This window comes from Macaca thibetana, chromosome 5 (genome assembly GCF_024542745.1).
Source record: "Macaca thibetana thibetana isolate TM-01 chromosome 5, ASM2454274v1, whole genome shotgun sequence".
Lineage (NCBI taxonomy): Eukaryota > Metazoa > Chordata > Mammalia > Primates > Cercopithecidae > Macaca > Macaca thibetana.
The window spans coordinates 13925283-13951581 of NC_065582.1; the positions used below are offsets into that span (position 1 = coordinate 13925283).

Here is a 26299-nt window from a genome sequence, read left to right on the forward strand (position 1 = left end):
TTATTTCTTCAAATATTCTTTCTTCTCTTCCATCTCTCTCTCTTCCCCTTTGGTACTCACACATGAGTGCATATTGTTGGGCTTCATAGTGTCCTTTATGTCCCTTCGGTTTTGCTTACTTCTCTTCAATCTCTTTCTGTTCCTTAGACTCAATATTTTCTATTGTCTTATCTTCATATTTGCCAATAATTTCTTCTTAAATGTCTCTGAATTCTTCTATTTTACTTAATTTATTATATTTTTCAGCCCTACAATTCTTTTTCTGGTTTTCTATCTCTTTATTATCTCCATTTTGTTCAAATATTGTTTTCTTGACTTTCTCCATATCTCCTTTTAGTTTTTAAGCATCCCAAAACAGTTGTTTTAAAGTCTTTGTCTAGTAGATCTTTCATCAGGTCTCTTTCAAAAAGCATCTGTTTATTTTTTTTTCCACTGAAAGAGCCATAATTTTCTATTTCTTTTTAGGGCTTGTGGCTTTCTGTTGAACACTGGACACTTGAATCTAGTAATATGGTAACTCTGGAAATCAGAGTCTCCTCCTTCCTCAGGATTTGCTATTTTTGTTTTCACTTGTTATTTTTGTTTTCAATTGTTGTGGGCTGTGTCTGTGCCAAGGATCATCCTCAGGTATAAACATAAGGACTTCTCAGGGTTATTCTGAACTTGTGTCTTTTTCTGTTCATGCACAGTAACTTCCTAATTTTGTTTGTATAGGCAGTTGCTTTTGAATTGCATAGGCTTTAATTGCTGGCTCTCAAAAGGGTGAAAAGAAAAAAATTAAGGGATTCAGCCCTTTAAGTCCCCTTGAAATCACTTCAGCTGGAGCGGAAGGAGATTGTAACAGTGGAGGTAGGTGCAATAACAATGGCTGCCCACCTCTTTGTCTGCACTTCTGTGATCAGAAGCAGTAGATTCCTGATATACAAAGGACAGAGTGCTTTTTTTTCTACCCTGGTGCAAATAAGCTGCTTGCAAGATACTTCTGGAGTATATGCTCAGTTGTCTGCCCTGGAGCTTGAGGTGAGGGATGAGTAGCTGCCACTGTGCTGGGAACTAAAACTTACTAACTTCAATTTATCATCCAAGCCTTCCCCTGAAAGTTGCAAGCCTTCACAGGTTCTGGTATTACAAAATAATTACATCAGACAGACTGTACCGGTGCAATTGTTGTCTAGGTGGGGAGAGAGATTTCTAGTGCCTTTCATGGCTTAATGGCTAATTGCTTTTTAGCGTAGAATAATATTTATCTATCTAAATGTAGCGCAGTTTATTTATTAACCAGTATACTGAAGGACATACTTGTTGCTTCCATGTTTTAGCAATTATGCTTAAAGCTGCTATAAACATCCATGTGCAGGTTTTTGGATGGACACAGCTTTTTTGCTGGACCATATAATAAGAATATGTTTAGCTTTGTAAGGACCCATCAAACTGTCTTCCATAAGGTCTGTGTCATTTTGTATTCCCATTAGAAATGAGAGTTTCTGTTGCTCCACATCCTTGCCAGCATCTGGTGTTTGGATATTAGCCATTCTAATAGATATGAGGTGGTATCTAATTGATTTAATTTGCAATTCCCAAAGACAAATGATGTTGAACATCTTTTCACATGCTCACTGGTCATGTATATATATGCTTTGGTGAGGTATCTGTTCAGCTCTTTTGCCCACTTTAAAACCAGGCTGTTCCATCTTCTAGTTACTGAGTTATATGAATTATTTGTATATTTTGGATAACAGATCTTTAGCAGATGTGTCTTTTGCAAATATTTTCTTCCATTCTGTGGCTTGCCTTCTTATTCTGTTGATATTGTTAAAATTGAAGATTTTCATTTTAATAAAGTCCAACTTATCAATTATTTATTTCATAGAACATACCTTTTGTATCTAAAAAGTGCTAGCAAAACCCACAGTCATCCAGGTTTTCTTTTATGTTACCTTCTACGAGTTTCATAGTTTTGCATTTTATATGTAGTCCTATGTTGCATTTTGGGTTATTTTTTGTAAAATATATAAGGCCTGTGTCTAGATTCTTTTTTTCAACATTGTATATCCAGTTATTCCAGCCTCATTTGTTGAAAAGACTATCTTAGTTTCACTGTATTGCCTTTGTTTCTTTATCAAATATCAGTTGAGTATATATATGTGGGTCTATTTCTAAGCTCTCTATTCTGTTCCATTGATCTATTTGTCTATCCTTTTGCAGATACCACAGCTATCTTTTTGATTGGAGCTATATAATAATTCTTTAAGTTGGGTAGTGTTCGTTCCCAACTTTTTTCTCCTTCAATCCGTTCCTGCATGTTGTCTACTTTTACCATTAAAGCTATTAGCAAATTAATTGCAGTTTTTTTTTTTAATTCCTTGTCTGATAATACCAACATTTCTGTTGTATCTGACTCTGGTTCTAATGCTTTGTCTGTCTATTCAAACTGTATTTTTTTGCCTTTTTGTTTATCATGTAAATTTTTGTGAGGTGTACATGATGAACTTCATAAAAGAAAATGCTGTAAACAGGCCTTTAGTAATGTAGTGGTAAGATGTGGGGGTAGAGTGAGCATTATAAAGTCCTATGATTAGGCCTCAGTCACGTGCCCATGACCAGTGCTTCTTAGTCCCCCCATCCCTGCTTAGGTGGGACACAATGGCTGAGGAAGGGCTGGTGTTGGGTATTTTCCTTCTCCCAGGTAGGTAAGGATCTTATGAAATTCTAGAGTGTTACACTCCGGACAAATAGGTTCTCTTGAGGTTAGGTCTTAAGAACAGAATGCCATGATCCTAAAATTCATACAGAACCAAACAAGAGCACAAATAGCCTATGCAATCCAAAGCCAAAGGAATAAAGCTGGAGGCAATGCATTACCTGACTTTAAATTATATTACAAGACTATGGTAACCAAAATAGCATGGCACTGGCATAAAAAATAGACATATAGATCAATGGAAGAGAATAGAGATCCCAGAAATAAAGCCACATACCTACAGTGAATTGATTTTCAACAAGGCCAACAAGAACACAGAGTGAGGAAACAACACCCTTTTCAATAAACAGTGCTGGAAAAATTAGACATCCACAATCAGGAGAATAAAACTAAACCCATATCTATCACCATATAAAAAAAAACAATTCAAGATGTATTAAAGACTTAAATGCAAGATCAGAAACTATAAAAATACTAGAAGAAAACCTAGGGGAAACTCTTATGGACATTCATCTAGGCAAGGAATGTATACTATGACCTCAAAAGCACAGACAACAAAAACAAAAATAGACAAATGGGACTTAATTAAACTAAAGAGCTCCTGCACAACAAAAGAAATAATCAACAGAGAGAACACATAACCTGCAGAAAAGGGGAAATATCTGCAAACTATTCATCCAACAAGGGACTAATATCCAGAATATACAAAGAAACCAAATAACTCGACAACAACAAAAATACAAATAATCCCATTAAAAACTGGGCAAAGGACATGAGTAGACATTTTTCTGAAGAAGACATACAAATGGCCAAGAGGTATATGAAAAAATGTTCAACATCACTGATCATAAGAGAAATGCAAATTAAAACCACAATAAGATATAATCTTCCACCAGTCAGAGTGCCTATTACTAAAAAGATAGAAATAATAGATGTTGGTGAGGATGTGGGGAAAAGAGAATTCATACACTGTTGGTGCAAATGTAAATTAATACACCTTCTATGAGAAACAGCGTGGAAATTTCACAAATAAATAAAATTAGAGCTATTATATGATCCAGTAATCCTACTACTGTGTATCTACCCAAAGGAAAATAAATCATTATAGCAAAAAGATACCTGCACTCATATGTTTACTGCAGCACTATCTGCAATAGCAAAGCTATAGAATCAACTTAAGTGTCTATCAACAGATGACTGGATAACAAAAATGTAGTATATATACACAGTGGAATACTATTCAGCCATCAAAAATCATGTATTTTGCAGCAACATGGATGGAGCTGGAGGTCATTATCCTAAGGGAAACAAGCCATGCACAAAGAGTCACATATCACATGCTCTCATTCATAAGTGGGTAGTAAAAAAACGTGTACACATGGACGCGAAAGTGGAATGTTGGACAAGGGTGACTCCAAAGTGTGAAGGAGTGAGAGGGGTGGATGATGAGAAATTACTGAATGGTACAATGTACATTATTCAGGTGATGGATACCCTAAAAGCCCTGATTTGATCACTATGCAATCTATGCATGTAACAAAATTGTACTCCATAATTTTATATGAATTATTTTAAAAGTTGGTTAAAAATAAAGAACAGAATGCTCTAGTGTAATTTAAGTGGTTTCTTTTCCCCTCCCGCTGCTGGAAGCAAGAGGATATTCTTCTCTAATATTCACTGAGAGTACCAGTTTAGAGCTCCTGGAAGTAAAACGTTCAAAAGCTGCCCCACCACTCCCACTACTGGGTTCCTGTGAAGTTTTTAACTCTCAGACTTGACCATATTGTGCTTCCATCAATTTATCAGTTACAGTTCAGATTTTCTTACTCTGGCAGCGAAGCCCAGGTTGGTTTCTGCTAATTGATTTCTGCTCTGGTAAGTTGTGATTCTCTGCAACCGCATTTCTACCTCAATCATTTTGAGGGCAGTGATTTGCCTTGTGCCCTTACTTCTCAGGTGGATCTAGGAAGAGTTGTTGATTTTTCAAAGTGTTCAATTTTTTACTGGTTAAAATGGAGTAGCAACTTCTAAGCTGCTTTCATCCTGAACTAGAAACCAGCAGTTTCTCTGCTTATTTATTAAAAACAAAAAGAAAGTTCTAAATTTGTGCCAACACATTTTCACTTTAACTAAGAGTATATCTTGATTTATTATTTTTTAGTTTCCAAAATTAGATAATACAAGCATTTCTATGTTGACATAAAATTTGGTGTACCTTTGATCTTAAATAGCTTTTAGAGGTCTTACAATCCAACAACTTAAATCCTGTTGAAATTCAGAGTCGAATAACTTGCTAAACCAGATATTAAAATAATAAATAGGACAAACAGAATAGATATTTCAAAACAAAATAGATATTTCAAAACAATAGATATTTTAAAAAATCTATGATTCTAAATAAAAGATAAAAAGCATATCATACATTATTGAATATATAAATATCATTGCATTTAAAGTCTGAATTATGTATTCAAGCAAAGTCTAATACGTGAATTTCTAGATTTCTTTTCAAAAGGACTAAAAAAGATATGCAATAATTATGCAGTCTTAATTAAATTATATCTACAATTGCCAAGGAGATGAAACAAAATGTCCAGAGCCTTTTGTTATCTTTGTAGTCAGCATCAATTGTTACTCAATCATAATTCTGCATTACTAAAAACAGAAAATGGTCCACTGAAAGTCCATTTCAAAATATAAATTTATATTTTAAATATAAATTCTACAAAACATGTCACATTTAAAGGTAAATAAACATATTTAGACAGGTAATATATTGCAGATAAATCTTTTACAAAGTCTTTATTATCCTTACTTTAGAATGTTTCATTAATATGTGAACCACTCAAGAATTTTCGTGTCTATTTCAAAGATTTGTTGCTTCAGAATATACAATCTTTTTGGCCCAGAAACAACACACACACTTTGCCAATGAAGTACTAAACACTGTAGCTCACTGAATAATGCAGATTTATAATGGATTTAGGAAGAAACTCTGAGCATTGTGTCACCCCACATAGAACTGACAACATCAGTCGTCTGGCAACTATAGCCTTTGCAATGATATATTTTTTTGTTGTTGTTTAACTCAAATTGTATTTTTGGATTCAATCTCATACCATATGAAACACACATACACAAAAAATAATCATATTAAATTTATTCTTAGGTTCAATAGGGAATACATGGTGAAGATGCTTTTCGCAAAGTGAATAAAGAAAGTGATAAGGATATATCTACATTAGTTTGGCACAGGTAATAAAACTCGCTTTTAAATATGTAAGATTATTATGATATAAAATAATCATAACAAAAATTATAAAACTAAAGTTCATATATATGTGTTTGTATAAACATAGTCACATGCCATAAATACTAATTATGTAATTATGTCAAAATACAAACGTCAACTTAGTGCTCTAAAAATCAAATTTGCACTTGTATGTGACTTTCTAAACATTACATTTCTAATTTACAATTTTTAACTCAAAAACACAACTTACCTCTTCTTGTGAACATTCTAAAAAACAGCTTTAAAAATCTGCTATGCTGAATGCTTATTATATGTAATATATATGCATATACAAATAACAAATATATATATGCATATACAAATAACAAATGAAAAATAATACACTGAATATTTTTTCAATTCTATGTTTCCCCCATTCACAATACAGACCAGGCACAGGTCCTGGGCTGAAGCATATATGGGGTAGGTTTATTCTACCTTCTCTTTCTATACACTCAGTGTAAGAACACAGCCTGTGGTAAGCACCAGGAGGGCATAAGCTGGATTTCTGAAAGAAATTAAGGTCAATATTCATGTGTCAATTTTTTTCAATCAGAATAGGAGCTTTCATTTCCATCTACATACGTATGAGAGCTGGTCAATACTTAAGCCAGAAGGAGCTCAAACTCACAATAAGATAGTAATTTTAGGGTCAATCTATTTCTATACTTTAACAGCAGCTGCACTTTTAATATGTTTCAAAACCAGGCATTCATTTATAAAGGCCCATAGTAGCATAAAGGGCAAGAAGGGAAAGATTTTGAATTCTCATAATCTCCATGAGCTGCTCCAAAGTCATTTTAAGGAAACACGTTTCATTAAAAAGCATTTTTCTTAAAATCAGTTCCCATTCCTGCATACAATACAAACAAGGATACCGGCAGTGTGTGTGTGTGTGTGTGTGTGTGTGTGTGTGTTGTGTGTGTGTGTAAGTGGGACTTGGAGTATTACTATTAAACTCATAAGCTAAAATAGTTCCATCATTTATACCTGAAATCGAAATTCAGGATGGCAAACTGCTCATTAACTCTCAACTCCTTTTCTGAAGAATGCTTTAGGATTTACAGTATGAGGATTATTCTCCAGAGTTAGATATTTACTGGCTCCAGAAATGTTTACCAGATGTTTTCACAGCTTACAAAACAAGTATCTGGAAAAAAAGTACAAAAGGCTTCAAATGGTTGAGGATTTATAACTAAAAAGAAGTAATACTGAGAAAATATCTGTAATTAATGTGCTTAGGATGGAAATCTCAAGAAAAAGAAAGTACTGTATATCTTTGGCAGCCTATGCTCTTGAACAACAGTGGTGAAAAATCTAGTAAAATAGCATATACTCTGGCTTTTTTGTCTCACTAATTAATAAAATAAAAATACACAAATTGTCTTCATTTAAATAATCAAGAAATTTAAGAAGTGAAAATAATCAAAGAGAAATCATATATTATTCTAGAATAAATCCATGTGACAAGGTACATTTTAAATAGCATTTTTTCTATTATTGTTATAACAGGTCAGAATACTGTTTTCAAAATACTATGTAAATGTTTTCACACTAACAATGCAGTTTATTTTCAAATGTAATTAACTACCTAAAAATTTAACACATGCAACATGGCACTCTTCTTCAGAATTGTTTTATTTTCCTTTTAAAATATTTGTATAATAAATAGTATCAGCATACATTTATCTTCTGTTTCATTAAATGATTTTCTTTATGGGAAAGACTTGCTTGAAATTACTGCTATTTTCATATATTAATCTCAATATATAAAATGTTATTTTATATTTAAAGCCTAAGATAATTTGAAAACATTACAAACTCATCTGAAATTAGGATAGAAAAAAACGCCCTTTCTTCAATATATAGTTACACTTATTATATTCTTACTTCTGCTTTAAAACTAGCAAATAAGTGTCTTATTCACGCTCAGAATTTTGCAAGGCAAAAATGTCCACAATATAAATCACGCAGAAATAGAACTATATGAGAAGAAAAGCAGAAAAAAAAAATGGCAGGAAATCGTAATTACAAATAAATGTATCTTACTCTTTGCAGTCCTTCATACCAATCATCTTGCTCAAACCAATTTGAAATGTAAGTCATCCAAGCCATAGAATGTTTCCACTTTAATCAAGGCAATTGGAAACTCGGCATCAGAATAGACAGCACCTAAAGTAACAACAATGTGTTTCAACCAAACAAGATTTACCAAAATCTCCCTTGTGAAATGATGTTCAGTACAAAAGGCTAGAACTGCACAAATATTTCAGCTGAAACAATTTTAATTATTTACAAGTAAATAAGAAAATAAGAAAAAAATCAATAATAATGTTGTTGGATAGTACCAGAGAATGCTATTATCAAATATTTTATTAACCTTTCTGTTTACGTTCTTAAAAAACAATCTTAGATTTAACTTTTATAAGAAATAGCTCAATGATTTATAAAAGTTACCAAGTTAAAAATAAGGAATCCATAAAAATCACAAAATGGGCAGCAGAAAATGAGTTATATTTTCAACCTCAGGAACTGAAGCTTTCTAAGTTAAAAGGTATACAATGATAAAGCCAATCCTATATTTCTGTTTGCTTCCAGCCCCATACTTGAGAGTTAAATCATTTCACATTTAAGTTAATTGCTAACCATGTAACCACATCAAAAAGTTTAAAGACACCATTTAATACAGTGCTGATATGTTCAAGAGTCAAAATCACATGAATGTAATTTAATTTTAGTTTTACTCATTTTTAGAAGGAAATATTTACTAGCCATGGTAAGTAAGATATTTCTTCCTACACTGGAAAATATTTGGACTTCAAAATATCCTCTATAATGTTTAGATGCTTAACTTAACATACAACAGGTTCTAAGTGATCTTTTCTTCATCAGAGACAAAATAATGGAAGGAAGGACAAAGGGATGAAGGATGGACAGTAGGAAGCGAGGAAAGAAGGAAGGAAGGGAAGAGAAAAAGAGAAAATGAGTAAAATAATGAAAAGAGAATTAAGCAACAAAGGAAAAGAAGGAAGGAGGGAAGGAAGGAGGGGAGGGGAGGGAGGAAAGAGAGAATTACAGTTTTTGCAATTTGAGTGTTTCATTCTTCAATATCCAAAGAGTAAGATAGATTTTGCTCTGGCATAGGAAGATACACTTGTATGAAATATAATTATCACAGTAGCTACTCGAGAACAGCTTTATCTCTAATGTGATTCCTTACTCTTCAGAAGTATTTTCAATAATAGATCTGAGTGAAGCCTCAAGTCAAAATGCTTGGGAATAGGTTCTTGCTTCTGCAATAAGCTCCAGGACTGGCAAAATCTCTTGCTTAATTTGTTTACATTTTGTGACTTCCTTGAATCTGTTACCTTGGCTATTCTGCCCTGCCCTTTTAGTTTCCACAAAGCCCATTGTTTCTGCCTATCTGCTCAGGTTTTTAACCGCCTGCCTTATCCTATCCTCTGTATTTGTCCTCTCCTCATTGTTGTCTCTTGCTTATCATATTTTGAGTTGCAATTATTTATCTAAGTCCTGCCATCAGCTTTTTTTCCCTAGCTTGAACTTTTATCTAATACGGGCCCAACAACTTTACCGACCTTGTCTCTGCTTCAGTGATTCCAGTGTGTCTCCCATAACACAACCTACAGGCCATACCAAGCTCCTAAACTCCATTTCCAGCTACCTGCTGAATCTAGATCTCTCAGCCCTTTACTTGATAATCTAAATATTAACATATTTAAAACCTAATGTATCTCTTTCAAGTAAGGTTTTCCTTTCTACTACCCCAAATATTCTTTCTCTTACATTCTCCATTTCAATGACTATCATTATATTCTAGATAGTAACCTGAGATGAAAATATCAAATCATCTTTGATTATTCCATCAACCTCATCTCCCCCTACTACTACATTTGATCACCAAGTCTTATCAAATCACTTTGAAAAAGTCTATTCAGAAGGGCCTTATCTTCATTACTAATGCCACTACTTTTAATGAAACCCTTCATTGTGCCCTGTACAAACTAAAAAATGCACTGTACTGTTCTGTACTGCCCTGTACTGTTCTCTTCTTTCAATATAATTCCCAAATACATGTTGTCTTTCTATGCTTTCAAGGCTTTTTGCCTGGAAGCTTTTAAATGTTTTGCCCAGGCTGCCCCTTTCACCTTTTCCTGTGAGTAGTGAGCTCTTGCAAATTTTTCAAGACTCAAATTAAGTACCTCTTTCTTTTGAAGACTTTCTCAAATCCTCCAAATCTCTTGTCTGTGCTCCTTCATATCTATATTTGTAGGTATTAGATAGTGATTATTTGTATACATATAAATTTTGAGTTCCCCAAAAGACCAAGCCTTAATCATCTTTGTATAGAAGATGCAAAATGTGTGTTGAGTGAATTGACACATGCAATGCTATGAAAGTTGGTCACCTAGTGATATTTCACGTGAACTGAAGGCATACATTACTGAAACTTGGAAAAGATCTAGGGAAATGTATCTAAGTAAAATGGGATTACTATCCAATTCCTTGTAGGGAAGCAGCTAAACAAAATCACTTAAGAAATTGTTTTTGGTGTTTTTTTAAGAGTAACATAAAACTTGAATCAGTAAAAGTACTTTGTAATCATGCCATCACCAAGTGTGTCTTTATTATACTATTATAAATCCAGTTTAAATAAAATACCTTATTCATAGAGCATATAATAGTTCTTACTTCTTATGTCCTGATACTTTTCCATGAGCACCACTTATTATATTTGCAAGGAATAAGAAAAGCAAGATATTTCACATTGTATAATCTCAGATAAAATGTTACCTTGCATAAAACATATATTTTTTGTTATACTCCAGGTATTTTGATTATATGAGAGTAGGTGGGATCTAGTTCATTTAGTATAAGAATGGTAAATGGGTTTTAACTCTCACCCCTCCCTGGGGTGCAGAGTTGAAACCTTTAGCTGACCTCAGATGGGAAGCATGTCATGATCACTCAGCAGTAACTGAGATACGAAGAAACTTTTGAGGAAATTTATTACACATCTTCGCATCCCTGTATCTATGTCCATGAGTCTAATTGATATTTCATTAAAATCACACATTTAACTTATTTTAGTCAGAAAATTCTTACTGCCTATTAAAATTAGTGATAGAAACAAATGACAAAAATAAAATATTAAATATCACTAATTAAAATAAAATAGAAAATGAAGTAAAGTAGTTTTCATTGTCAGAAAACTTATTGCAGGCATTGAATAGTCAAGCACACAAGTAGTCTGTGATTTCTCCATTTTTTTCACAGATGACTTTTGGCTATTCTGGGTCTTTTGTGGTTCCATATAAATTTCAGGATTATTATTTCCATTTCTGTGAAGAACGTCATTGGTATTTTGATGGGGATTGCACTGAATGTGTAGATTGTTTTGGGTAGTAGAGACATTTTAATAATATTGATTCTTCCAATCCTTGAACATGGAAGATCTTTCCATTTTGTGTCCTCTTCAGTTTCATCAATGTTTTACAGTTTTCATTATAGACTCTTTCACTTCTTTGGTTAAGTTTATTCCCAAGTATTTTATTTTATTTCTAGCTGTTATAAATGGGACTACATTTTTCTTTTTAGACACAGTTTCACTCTGTTACCCAGGCTGGAGTGCAGAGGCACAATCTGGGGTCAGTGCAACCTCCACCTCCCGGGTTCAAGCAATTCTCATGCCTCAACCTCCCAAGTAGCTGGGATCACAGGCATGTGCCACTACACTCGGCTAATTTTTGTATTTTTAGTAGAGATGGCATTTCACCATGTTAGCCAGGCTGGTCTTGAACTCTTGACCTCTAGTGATCCACCCACCTTGGCCTCCCAAAGTGCTGGGATTATAGGCGTGAGCCACCACATCCAGCCTTGATTTCCTTTTCAGATTGTTCACTGTTGGCATATAGAAATGCTGCTTATATTTGTATGTTGATTTTGGATTCTGCAACTTTACTGAATTTATCAGTTCTATTTTTTTTTTGGTGGAGTCTTTAGGTTTTTGTAAATACAAGATCATATCCTCTGCAAACAAGGATAATTTGATTTCTTTTGTTCCAAATTGGATGCCCTTTATCCCTTTCTCCTGTCTGATTGCTATAGCAGGATTTCCAAAACTATGTTGAATAACAATGGTAAAAATGAGCATCCTTGTCTTGTTCCAGATATTGAGGAAAGGCTTTCAGTTTTTTCCCATTCGGTATGTATATGGCTTTTATTGTGTCATGTTATGTTCCTTCTACACCCAGTTTTTTTAAGGTTTTTATCATGAAGGAGCGCTGAATTTTCCAAATGCTTTTTCGGCATCAATTGAAACGATCATATGGTTTTTGTACTTCATCCTGTTGACATGATGCATAATTTGATTTGCATATGTTGAACCATCCTTGCATCCCCAGGATAAATCCCACTTGGTCTTGATGAATGGCCTTTTTTAAATATGCTGTTGAATTCAGTCTCCTAGTATTTTGTTGAATATTTTTGCATCAATATTCATTAGAAATATTGGCCTTTTTCTTTTTTTGTTGTGTCTTTGTCTAGTTTTGTATTAGGGTAATTCTGGCCTCACACAATGGGTTTGGAAGTGTTCTTTCCTCCTCTATTTTATAGAATAATTTGAGTAAATTTGGTATTGGGTTTTCTTTAAATGTTTGGTAAAATTCAGCAGTAAGGCCATTGTGTTCTGAATTTTTCCTTGATGGGAGACTTTTTATTATCATTTTGATATCATTACTTGCTATTGGTCTATTCAGGTTTTGGATTTCTTCATGGTTCAATCTTTGTAGGTTGTATGTCCATTTCTTCTAGGTTTTCTAATTTATTGACCTATAATTGCTAATAGTATTTTTAATGAACCTTTGAATTTCTGTAGTATCAGTTGTAATAACTCTTTTTTCATCTCTGAATTTATTTAGGTCTTTTTTTATTGTTAGTCTGGCTTACGGTTTGTTGATTTTATTTATCTTTTCTGAAAACCAACTTATCACTTCATTGATCTTTTGTATTTGTTTCAATTTCTTTTATTTCTGCTCTGATTCGTATTACTTCTACTAATTCTGAGTTTGGTTTGCTCTTGCTTTTATAGTTCGTTAAGATGCATCATTAGTTTGTTTACTTCAAGTTTTTCTACTTTTTTGATGTAGGCATTTATTGCTGTAAATGTTTCTCTTAATACTTTTCATATATCCCATAGGTTTTGGTATGTTGTGTTTTCATTTTCATTTGTCTCAAAAAATTTTCAATTTCTTTAATTTATCCATTAACCCACTGGTCATTCAGGAGCATATTGTTTGATATTCATGTGTTTATAGAGTTTCCAAAGTTTTTCTTGTTACTAATTTCTAGTTTTATTCCATTGTGACCAGAAAAGATATTTCATATGATTTCAACTTTTTTGAATTTTTTAAGACATTCTGTGGCCTAACATATGGTCCACCCTTACAAATGATGCATGTGTTGGGGAGAAAAATGTATATTCTGCAGCTGTTGGATAAAATCTCTACTAGGTTGCTGGGCATAGGCCCCCAAATCTGGCCAAAAACTGGCCCCAAATCTGGCCATAAACAAAATCTCTGCAGCACTGTGACATGCTCGTGATGGTCATGATGCCCAGGCTGGAAGGCTGTCGGTTTACCGGAATGAAGGCGAGGAACACCTGGCCCAACCAAGGCGGAAAACCGCTTAAGGCGTTCTTAAACCACAGACAACAGCGTGCACCATCTGTGCCTTATGGACACGCTCCTGCTGCAAATAACTAGCCAGAGCCCATCCCTTTATTTCAGCCCACCCTTTTGTTTCCCATAAGGAATACCTTTAGTTTATCTATAGTCTATAGAAACAATGCTTATCACTGGCTTGCTGTCAATAAATATGTGGGTAAATCTCTGTTCAAGGCTCTGAGTTCTGAAGGCTGTGAGACTCCTGATTTTCCACTTCACACTCTATATTTCTGTGTGTGTGTCTTTAATTCCTCTAGCACCGCTGGGTTAGGGCCTCCCTGACCGAGCGGGTCTCGGCATTGGGTGATAATGATGTCCTTTCAGTGAGGACCATATGGGCCTATATCTTAATAATAAGGAAGAAATGGAAAGAGACCATTTCTCACAAAGCCTGAGGCTCAACTTAAGTAAATTCATTTAATGACTAAAATAATGTGACCTGCCTGTCTTCACCTGTTTGTCTTGCTACAAGGCTGGGTAATTTATAAAGAAAAGAGGTTTATTTGGCTCATGGTTCTACAGGCTGTACAGGAAGCATGACACCAGAATTTGCATCTGGTTAGGGCCTCAGATTACTTCCACTGATTGCAGAGGGGAAAAGGAGTTGGTGTGTGCAGAGATGATATGGAAAGAGAGAGGGAGCAAGAAAAGGGGAAGGAGATGCCAGGCTTTTTTTTTTTTTTTTAAACAACCAGCTCTAATAGAAACTAATAGAGCAAGAACTTGCTCGTTATTGCAAGGATGACACCAAACAATTCATGAGGGATCTACCTCCATGACCCAAACACCTCATTATACCCTAACTACAACATTGGGGATCAAATTTCAACATGGATTTTCAGGGATAAACATCCAATCTATAGCACTGCCCTACTCTAATACCCCCCATAAGCAAAAGTAGATTCTCTCTGGAGGAAGATAACATTAAATTATCAGCATTTAATAAAATAATGACCAGGCAGGCAAAAATACAGAAATTCCAAGTTATGCTTGTTTCCACTTACATATAAATGGAACACCTTCATTTCCAGGAACAATGGAGAAGGAGTAAAAGCAAACCTCATTTGTTTCGGAGGAGGGATAGAAAACCCTCTTTTCTGACCCTAGGAACCAGGGAAAAATCACCAGTTCTACGAAAAGGGAAGAAGCAAAAGCTCTCATACCCAAGGGAGCAGGCTGCGAAAAATCTTAGTCCCCAGTTCTGTCCAAAAACAAGGCATAGATCTGCCACTGTTGGAGGAAATGCAAAAAAAGCTCTCTTACTCAACACTCATATATACAACACTCAACACTCATACATACAAAGCAGAGACTGGCTGCCACAGAAAGGGGTTTAGGGGTACAGGAGAGACTCACAAATGTTCGCTAAGAACCAGACTCTCATAAACTGGGGATTAAAATTGTCGTATAATACTACATTAGGGTACTATAAAAGAATTAGAATGAACTATTACAATCAAAAGTCAAACATAAAAGGATACATATTGCATGATTCCATTTATAGTAAGTTAAAATAAGCAAAATTAATTCTATGTTATTAGAAGTTGTGAAAGAGTTTTGGGGGGGAACAGAAATTGTAACTTAAAAGAAGCCCTAAAGGAGATGTCTAGGGAGTTTACAATGTTTATTTTATGCTAATTATGCTGATGAGTACATTTTTGCTGCTATAAAACACTAGATTACAATTTCTGCTTTCAGGTATATGATCTAAGCAATTACATACTAAAACTCCACAGTAGTGTTTTCTAATATTAACAAAATTAAAAGGGGAAAAATGCGGAAATTAACTCGTCCACATAGAGATACAGTGTAATTAGATTATATTTTCTAACTTCACTTGGGCAATTTCATTTCTCCTTTCTACTTTTCCATTAGAGTTTGCTGCCCACCAACTCCAACCATCAATATTTCAGCATACATCAACTTAAATCTATCTCTGGGATATAGTACAAATTCTTCTCTAATCCACAAGTATTGTTAGAAGCAGTGTCAGGGACAAGCAGATGAGGAAGGCAGAAACAAAAAATAAATAATCCCCATGATGGGGCAGGAATAAAAACAGAAGTCTTTCTAAATAAACTGAGGATGGATTAGATCAAGGAAATGTGTTTGGGATCCAAAGAAATACCAACAGGAAATGTGATGACTTTGCCATAATTATCTCAGTCTGTTCATGCCACATCTATAGCGGGTCCTCTGAGTCCTTAATTCTTGTTCTTACCACAGAAAATGTGTACTTGAGCAGATCTCCACTATCATGTTCTGAAAGGCCTGAAGAAATCTGCATAGAAAAATGTTTCTGATTCAATATTTCATACTTTGATCAGACATTCCAAGCTCACCCTTATCAACAAGAAAAAACAGTGCAGCTGACAACACTCCAATTATCAGTGATTCCAGTTTGAAATTTTTTTAAAGAGATAGGGTCTCACCATGTTGCCCAGACTGGCCTCAAACTTTTGGGCTCAAGCAATCCTCCCACTTCAGCCATTTAAGTAGCTGGGGTTACAAGCATGCATCACTACCCTCCTGGCTGGGTCTGAAGTTTTTAGTGACAAAGTATACACTATGCTTCTCTTTACCTTAGGTCATACACTATTTTTATGTGCAGTAACACATAAAATAAAGTAAAATAGTTGAAAAATGAAGTATTTTTACCAGATAATTGGAATATATAAAAATAAAGGCTGGGCATGGTGACTCACGTCTGTAATCCCAGCACTTTAAGCCAAGGAGGGCAGATCACTTGAGGCCAGGAGTTTGAAATCAGATTAGCCAACATGGTGAAACCCTGTCTCTACTAAAAATATAAAAATTAGCTGGATGTAGTGGTACACACCTGTAGTCCCAGCTACTCAGAAGGCTGAGGCACAAGAATTGCTTGAACCCGGGAGGTGGAGGTTGCAGTGAGCCAAGATCACGCCACTGCACTCCAGCCTGGGTGACACAGATTCCATCTCAAAAAAAAAAAATTAACTGATTAAAATAAAAATAAAATGAATATACTATACTTTAAAACTGAAAAACACAATAGCTGAAATTTAGATCTCAATGGATGAATTTATTAGTTGATTGGATACCCCAAAAGTCACTATTAGTGCAGTGGAACATAAATAAATGGTATATGCCAAAATCAATGCATAGAGAAAAAGAGAAACAGAACAAAGCATAAGAGACAGATAAGGTAGGCAGAAAAGTTAAACGTGTGGAAGAGTAGAATAGGAGAGGAAAGGAATAATATAGTGGAACCAAAGAGAGAGAAAGAATGAGAAATTTCTGAAACTGATTTTAAAACTAAGATCTCTGAACTACCAAGCTCCAAGGAGGATAAGTTAAAGTGATACCTTATTCATGCACATCACAATAAATGCCAAAAACCACAAAAAGAAAATGTTAAATCTTAAAAATGGTCATGTTACAGCAAAGATCAATAGAAATAATGGAAGTCAGAATGCAATGAAATTACATTTTAAAGTTCTGAGAAAAAGATAACTAAAAACTCGGCAAACATAGTATTTAAAAATGGAAGAATATGAACATTTTCATTGTAAGTTTTCATACAAACAAAACCTAGTAAATTCATTGCTAGTAGACCCATTCTAGAAAAAAAAATGTCAGGGCTTTCTTTAGGTAGAAGGAAAAGAAACATGAAAATGTTAGAGATAGTGAAGATCATCAGAAAGGGAAAATATGTAGATAAATATAAATGAATATTAACTATGCAAAATGATCATTGTAATGTCTTATGAAATTTAAAATATTTGTAGCACTAAATTATATGAAAACAGTAACACAAAAGAGAGCAGGATAAATGGAGTTAGTATTAGCATTAAAGAAGAGGTAAAAGTAATCATTTGTATTAAACTATAATGAGTCAAATTTACATGCTGGAATCTCCAGGGTAATTACAAAAAAGGACAGTAAATAAACATACTGTTAGCAAGTTAATTGAAGGAAAGTGTAACTAATTAAAAATCATAAATGAGAAAACAAAAATTATAAATGAGAAAAAGTTTGTATACATAAATAAAACTATAACAGTTATATATTGAATAAGAGAAAATAAAATTACAAATCAAAATAAAATGAGCATCTACATTAAAAAATTCAACTCATTACATGGGACACACTTTAATAAAAGATTACAGAATGGTTGAAAGTCAAAGATCAGAAAATGATAAACTATACAAATATTAACCAAAAGAAAGATCTTACGTAAATCAAATATAAAATAGATTTTAAGGCAAGAAATATTACCAAAAAAGAGAGGAACATTGCTTAAAGATAAAGGGGTCAATGAGACTGAAATATATAATAATCCTAAAACTGGTTGCATCCAAATGACATACACAGTTTTCAATTAAATAAAGCAAGAATGACAAAAAAAGAAAGACACAATTAAAGGAAAACTATGTAAATCTACAATCATAATGGGAGATTTTAAGTAATAAATCTCAATAGCTGAGAGAATAAATAGATAAAACTCCATAGGATCTGAACAACATACAGAAAAGGACTCAATTGACATATATATGATACTGTACCCAATAAAGATAGACTTCACATTCTTTTCAAATAAACATGGGTGGGCTGCTTATAAAAATAAACCGTGCACAGAGTCATAAAGAAAATTTAACCAAACTTTAAAACACTGAAATCATTCAGAGTGTGTTTTTAAATCAGGATAGAATTAAGTCTGAAATCAATAAATAAAACTACAAAATCCACAACTACCTAGAAATTAAAGAATGCATTTCTAAATCTTGGAATCAGAAAAGAAATAAAAAATGGAAGTTAGAAAATACTTAGCACTAAATAGCAAAGTCTAAACATAGAAATTTGTGGGTTGCAGCTAGATCAATGCTTAAGTGAGGGAGGATTATAGCATCAATTATATTTTACCTTTTTCTAATAGAAAAGGAGAAGGAAGAAAATTCAAAGATTTAAGTTTCTATCTTTAAAAATTGGAAAAAGAAAAGCAAATCAAGCCCAAAAAAATGTAGAAAAGGAAATCATTCCAAAAACAGGTGAAAGCAATGAAATAGTTCACAAACATACAGTAGAGGTAATCAACTAAACCAAATACTGCTTCCCTTATTGATCAAGAAAAATACAGAAAAAATACAAATATCCATATCAGATCCTTCTCAGGAATAAAAAAAAAAAAAAAAAAAAAAAAAAACAACACTGTAGAACTTACTGACATAAAAAAAAAGAATATTATATCCACCTTCACACCAACATATTGGATAACTTGGATGAATGCACACATTCTTCAAAAAGAAATACAAGTTACCAAAGTTGATCGAAGAATGAGAAAATCTAATATTTAGCCTGAATATGAATATAAGTCTACATGTAAAACTTTTCCCACACACAATCTTCCCGGCCCAGATCGTTTCACTGGAGAATTATTTAAAATATTTCAAAAAGAAATGTTACACAAACTCTTTGAGAATATAGTAAAAGAAATCACTTCTCACTTCTTTATATCTTCCCCAAACCTGAAAAAGACGTATAAGAAGGGAACTACAGAGCAACGTCTCTCATAAATTAAACATAAAAATCCTAAACAAAAAAGTAAAGATACATCGAGTTAATGAATTAGAAGATTAAATGTCGTGAAAATGTAAATTCTCTCAAAATTAATCTTCAGATTTAATTCAGTCTTAATAAAAAATCCTAGCAGTTTTTTTGTATGAAAAATGCCAAGTTAATTCTAAAATGCATATGAAAATGTAAATGCCCAAGAATAGCTAAGACAGTCTTGAAAAAGACTGAGGTTTTATACGAACAAGCCTAATGTTTATACTACCCATTATAAAGCTATCTTAATTAAGACAGGGTGGTGGTGATGCAAAGATACACAAACTGACACAAACTGAACAGCATGAGTCCAGGATAGATCTCTCCATATGCCATTAAGTGATTTATGGTGAAGGTGATAATTCAGTGGGGCATAGAATAGACCTTTCAGTAAATGATTCTGCATAATTGAATACCCTCATGGAAATATGGGGGTGTGTGGAGTGTATATATACACACACACACACACACACATATATGTATATATATACACACACACATATATGTATGTATGTATATATGGATATACCCAGATAAATACAGTATGCTCATACTGTGTGGAAAAGTTTATAATAATGAGAATAAATGAATAAGCAACAACTACATGCAACCCTATGGATGAAACTCACAAATAATTAAAGAAGCCAGATATAAAAATAATACTGTATTCCATGAATACATATATATACATATATATACACACACACACATATATATATATAAAATCTTGACACTAAGCTAACATAATTTTAAAAAGAGAGGGCGATTGTAAAAGTAAATACATAAGGTAAAATATTAAAGCTTTAAAAGAAAACTAATGATAACATCTTACCTTAGGGATAGGAAAAGACTCATTAAATAGGACACAAAAACTGCCAATCACAAGGGAAAACACTGACATATAGGACAATATTATGGTTACAAACTTATTGGTATAATTTGGATGTTTGTCCTCCCTCAAACCTCATGTAGAAATTTGATCACAATGTTGGAGGTGTGATGGATGTAATGGAAAGGTGTTCGTATCATAGGGGCAGTTCTCTTACGAATAGATTAATGTCTTCTCTCAGGAAAAGGGTGAGTTCTCACTCTAGTTCCCAGGAAAGCTGGTTGTTAAAAAGACACTGGCACTCCCAGCTCCTTGCTGCCTTTCTTGCTATGCGTTCTTTGCACACACCAGCTCCCTTTCACCTTCCACCATGAGTGGAGGCAGCCTGAGACCTTAACCAAATGCTCAATCTTGAACTTTTCCAGACATTAGAATCATAAGCTTAATAAATCTGTTTTCTTTATAGATTACTTAGCCTTGGGCATTCCTTTATAGCAACACGAAACAGACTAACACATTTGCATTCATCAAGATAGCATTAAAAGTGTGAAAAGGGAGAAAATGTTTATAGACCTGTAAACATTTATAGCATCTATAAACACAGGATACTTACAACCAAGGAAAAACAAAAACAAAAACAAAACAGACTGGCAAACCAATAGAAAAATGTATAAAAGGGAAGATAAATTCAGAACCTGGATCATCCAAATAACTAAGTAGCATATAAAAAGTTGCTCAATATCACTATCATAAGGGAAATACAAAGTAAAACTGCAAAGAGGTACTGCTACACTCCCAACAGAGGGCTAAAATGCACAATAGCAGATTAGCGACAATGCAGAGTAACTGAAACTCATATACTGCTCAGGGGAATGTGTGGAACAACTGCTTTGGACAACTCATTGGCCGAATCCTCTAACGCCAAACAAATACATGCCCTATGACCAGCATTTCCACTCCTAAGTGTATAGCCAACAGCAATGGGTAATGTTCGTTAAAAGACATATATTAGAATATTCACAGCATTTCTATATATAAAGTATAAACTGCTCAAGTATACTTTAATAGTACAATGACAAATACAATATATTCATACTCTGTGGAAAAGTTTATAATAATGAGAATAAATGAATAAGTAACAACTATATGCAACCCTATGGATGAAATTCACAAATAATGAAAGAAGCCAGATATAAAAATAATACTGTATTCCATAAATACAAAGCACAAAAATGGACAATATTCATCTATTCTGCTAGTGGTATCCTTGGTGGTGGTAGGGAGTGCTGATAATGTTCTATTTACGCTTAAAAACAAAAATAAAAACAACCTAAGGGAAGAATTTCCTCTGGATGATACGTTTGTGTAGTATGAATCATAATCATCATAGTCAATGAATTCTTTTTAATGAATTACTCAGCCTCCATCTCCTGAAAATTTAACCAAAATTTCTAGCCAGAGTCCCTAATTGTTCTAGTCTAAACATTAAAAAATCACTTGCATGAGGGTAATATAACAAGTCTAAAATGTCCCACATATGCTACAGTGCCTCATGAATAAAATATTATTAATTTTTAGAGTAAAACATAGAGTTCTAAGTTAATTGCTATTTAATCTATTTGGGTTTTCTAAGAAAATCTATTGAGCAGTTTCTTAAGTACATTTTATTTCTAAGAAATATAAATACAGTCTTTATTAAAATTCACAGAAAAACATTTTACTCTTTTATGAAAGTGGCTTGATGCAGCAGAAAAAGTATAATAAGCTATTCAAAAGTACGTATATTTTTGAATGAGTCTATATTTCCCCGTCTCAAATTCATCTTCATCTGTGCTATTTCCTAAGACTTACAGTAAATAAATTCAAAATATCCCATGAAAAGCATTTTGTAAAATGTAGATGAATCTAACATTGGAGAAAATAATTTTTAAAATGGAAAGTATGTTACTTAAACACTATATTTCCACAAATTTTCGAAAATAAAAAGCATTAGGATTTATTGTTTGCATTAAGAGAAAAGGCATACCCTTTTCAGTTCACCCTTTTTCTTCCATTTGGAACTTGGAAAGGAAGGCTGACACATTAGCAAATATCTTGGATCGTAAGGACAAGGGTTATACCAAAGAATAGTAGAATGGGAACTGTTAGATGTCTCAATCCTGGAAAACTTGGACTTTTAAGCCACTATAATGTTGCATTTCTCGGTCATGCAGCCAAATCTCAACTCGACTCTTAGGTTGCCTATTTTCAAATCATATTTTACAAAGTGGAATTCTCAATTAGTCAATAATGTCAATTACTTACAGCCTTCTTAATTTCTCGTCTTTAAATGTGATTACCATGTTTCATTACCCCAAGCATACATGGTTATTAAAATTCAGTCACTACTGTCTACAGTAATATAATAAGCAGAATTGGTGTCATTTGCCTTACCAAATGTATTATTTGCCTATGTTTTTATCTCATTAATATCACATATTATTTAGTGAAAAAATTAATCCATATATATTTGTTGCATCATTTTATTTCATTCATGCTGGCAAATAGTATAAATCATGGCCAGGAACTAAAGCCAGTTATTTAAGATACAAAGATAAACAAGAAGTAAACAAAGGAGGAAAAAAAAAGCTGCTTCAAGAAACTTACAGCAGAAGAGCTAGACACACAGCAGACATATATGTTGTCTAATCTACCAACAACCATTGTCACTTGTCTCTTTCCCTGCCAACAAAGTCCCACATTCTTTTGGTACAGGTGGAATTACACTGATCTCAGGGAGGAAAGGCTGTTTACCTGTTCCTAGAAGGAGAATGATGATTGGTCTATGCCAGTCATAGTAATTTCATCATCCTTGGACAAGTAGAGGCCTAAGTGTGGGCATCTGATCCAGCTTCAGCTAAGGAGATACAAGTGGAAATCTATGATGTTATTCTCCTGCCCTGCTGACTGGAACACTGATGTGATGCTGTCGCTGCAGCAGCTGTCTTGCGTCCCCGAAGGAAAGGCCAAGAAAACTGCAGAGATGCTGCCGTTCTAACGGTATTGTTGTACCATCTTCAGGCCTCTTGTTATATGAAAAAAAGGAAGTCTGTTTTAGTTGCTGATTTTCTGTTTATTTGCACTCGACTTCATTTCTAATAGACACAAATAAATGTATGAAACAATATGCAATAGCTGCTATAATACAGAATGAACACATACTTGGAGGAATAAAGAAAAATGTGCCTATGATCTAGGTGGCCAAGAAGGCTGCATAAAAAAAAAGTTGGGACTGGAACTTTGAGACAGAAATTATTTTTCTCTGCCTAAAGTACAATGGCACATAAAGAGAAGTAGCGGAACACGAGGACGAACAGACAGGCAGAGACAGAAGGATGGAAAGTCATGTAGATCGTGGTAAGAATTGTGGATTTTACTTTATAGGGGCTGGGGAGTCTTTGAAACATTTTCAACATGCTAATGATACTTTTAAATCACACAAAAATCCCATTTTGTGATTTACTAATATCATCCTGACACTATTTTGAAAAGGCCTCTGGGGGACATGGTGGCAAAACATATGCAAGTAGATGACAAGGACAGGGGTTGAACTAATAAACTAACTGGAAGCAAGGGAGAGGGAGAACTTAAGGAAGATTTGTGGACTTCTGCCTGACTGAATAGCTTAGCCCATTCATTGAGAGAGAGAATTCAGTAGGAGCACCAGGTCTGGGTAAAGCTCTATAAAGAGATATTGAATGCAAAATGTCAGTGCGACATGTAGGTGGAGATTCCTAAAATTAAAATACAGAAGTCTGGATAAGCATTTCATATACAATTTTGAGCAACACCAATGTCTGAGGGATAAGTACAGGAAACAAAAAAGAGGCTGAAAAGACAACTGAGCAGAGGTACAATAAATAAAAATAATAGAGAAAATAATATGCTGAATGTCAAAGGAGAAAGTTCTCAAGCAGGTTAAATATTTCAGACAGGCCAAGTAAAGTTAAGACTGAAGTATCCATCCTGCATTTGAGGATTGAGAAACAGGTTGTTAATTAGCAAAATTAGTAAAACCCCCACTAGTCAAAGATGAGTCCTCATTTTACTTGCTACTTTAGCAGCAGTAGTTGCCACGTTGGACCACAGTTGAATCCACCCTCCTGAAACACCTCTTTCACTTGCCTTTTAGAAAAGTGCTTTCTTTTGGTTCCCCTACTACTTCAGTGCCTTCTCCCCATTCGTTTTTTTTTAATCTTTTTGTTTTGATTCCTCATCATCTTTCTGAACTCCAAACTTTAGAACGTCCTAGGGATCAGTCGTTGGATCTCTTCTCCACACTGTTCTCTCGGTGATCCCATCCAGTTTTAGAAATTAAATACCATACAAATTTACCCACGTTTTTATCTTGAGTATAATTCATATTTATAATTTCCTGTTTAACATCCCCACATGGATTTTAAACAGAATCTCACATTTAAGTTATTAAAAAAAAAAAAAACTTACGATGTTCCCCACAAAATATGCTCCTAGTTATTTTTTTCTAATTCAGTAAATGGCCACCAATTTGACTATAGTAAATAGCTACTGACGACTACTGCTATGATTTGACTGCATCCCCTAAATTTCATGTTTTGGAAACTTAATCCCCAATGTGGCAGCACTGAAAGGTGGGGCCTTTAAAAAGTGATTAAATCATGAGGGTTCTGCCCTCATGAACTAATTAATTCATTCATGAATTAATGAATTAGTGGCTCAATGGATTAGTAGGTTATCATGGGAGGGGAAGTGGTGGCTTATAAGAATATGAAGAGACCTCAACAAGCATGTTAAGCATGTTAGCACGCTCACCCCGCTCGCCTTGTGATTTCCTGCACTACCTTTGGACTCTCCAGAGTCCCGACCAGCAGGAAGGCTCTTAGGCTCTTACCAGATGTGGCCTCTTGATCTTGGACTTCTTAGCCTCCATAATGGTAAGAAACAAACTTATTTTTACAAGTTACTCAGTTTCAGGTATTCTTTTGTAAGCAACAGAAAATGGATGAAGACAACTAGGTATAAAGAATAACTGATGTTTCCTTAATTTGATTTAATATGAATCTCCTTCTGGTGATAGAGACATTCCATTTGAAATACGTATGAGTATGTATGTGTATGTTGACATTTTAGTAAAGACTATGTGTAAATATTTAAAAGCATTAATAGAGACTATTTGCAGTACTGCTAATAAAAAACTGGGTTTTATTTTTCCAATTCTAATACATTTCTTATTAGTGTACATTTCATTACCTACTTACTTATTAAACAGCCCATGACAAAAGGAAATCAGTACATCAAAAAGATATCTCCACTCACATGTTTACTGCAGCACAGCAGCACTATAGCCAAAATATGGGATCAAACTTAAAGTCCATCAACAGACGAATGGATAAAGAAAATGTGGTATATATATACAATGAAATATTATTCAACCATAAAAAAAAAGCTGCCATTCATGGCAACATAGATGAGCCTGGAAGACATGTTAAGTGAAATAAGCCAAGAACGGAAAGGTAAATACTGCATGTTCTCACTCTTATGCAGAAGGTAAAAAAGTTGGTATCATACAACTAAAGAGTAGAATGCTGCTTATGAGAAGCCACGAAGAGTAGCAGCGTAGGGGAGATAAGAAAAGACGGATTAAATGTACAAAATTACAGCTATATAGAAGGAATAAGTTCTAGTGTTCTAAGCACTATAAGAAGACTATAGTTAATAGTTCCCAATACAAGACATGATAAATATTTGAATGTTCCCAATACAAGACATGATAAATATTTGCGGTGACAGATATACTATCCTGATTTGATTACTCTATATTGCATGTCTCATAAATATGTGCCCCATAAGTACATATAACTATGTTTCAATGAACAAAATAAATTAAAAAAACGACAAAAAGCCCATGACAAAGATCAAAATATGAGTAGAATTGGAGAGATAAGCAGCAAAATACAATTTTAATTGAAAATTATTATACTTTTATATTCCAGTTGAGGAATTTTGTTCCCACAAGTTTCAAGATTCAAAGTTCTATTTTGTTTGTAAGTTCAATGTGCCTGAGTCATCTGTGCTATAGAGGCATACAAGTGTTCCAGGTTAAAATAGCATTTCTAGCAGATCCTGACAGA

The 26299-nt window shown here is 33.9% G+C and overlaps 1 protein-coding gene and 1 non-coding gene across 6 annotated transcripts in view; both read right to left on the reverse strand.

Moving 5' to 3' along the window:
• Positions 1-26299, reverse strand: part of WDR17 (WD repeat domain 17) — a 125701-nt gene that overhangs the window by 87151 nt on the left and 12251 nt on the right. For 2 of the 5 annotated variants that reach the window (XM_050792554.1, XM_050792556.1), the window contains exon 2: positions 8043-8165. The exons of 1 other annotated variant lie outside the window; for it this stretch is intronic. In XM_050792554.1, the coding sequence (XP_050648511.1) occupies positions 8043-8108 (66 nt within the window). In that variant the 5' untranslated portion in view covers positions 8109-8165. Of the gene's footprint in view, positions 1-6983; positions 7144-8042; positions 8166-22943; positions 23215-26299 lie in introns of those variants that run through there. 2 more of the 5 variants (XM_050792555.1, XM_050792557.1) reach the window with 2 other exon arrangements.
• Positions 6356-6488, reverse strand: LOC126955864 (small nucleolar RNA SNORA51). The gene has a single exon (XR_007726150.1). It is a non-coding gene; the product is annotated as a small nucleolar RNA SNORA51 (small nucleolar RNA).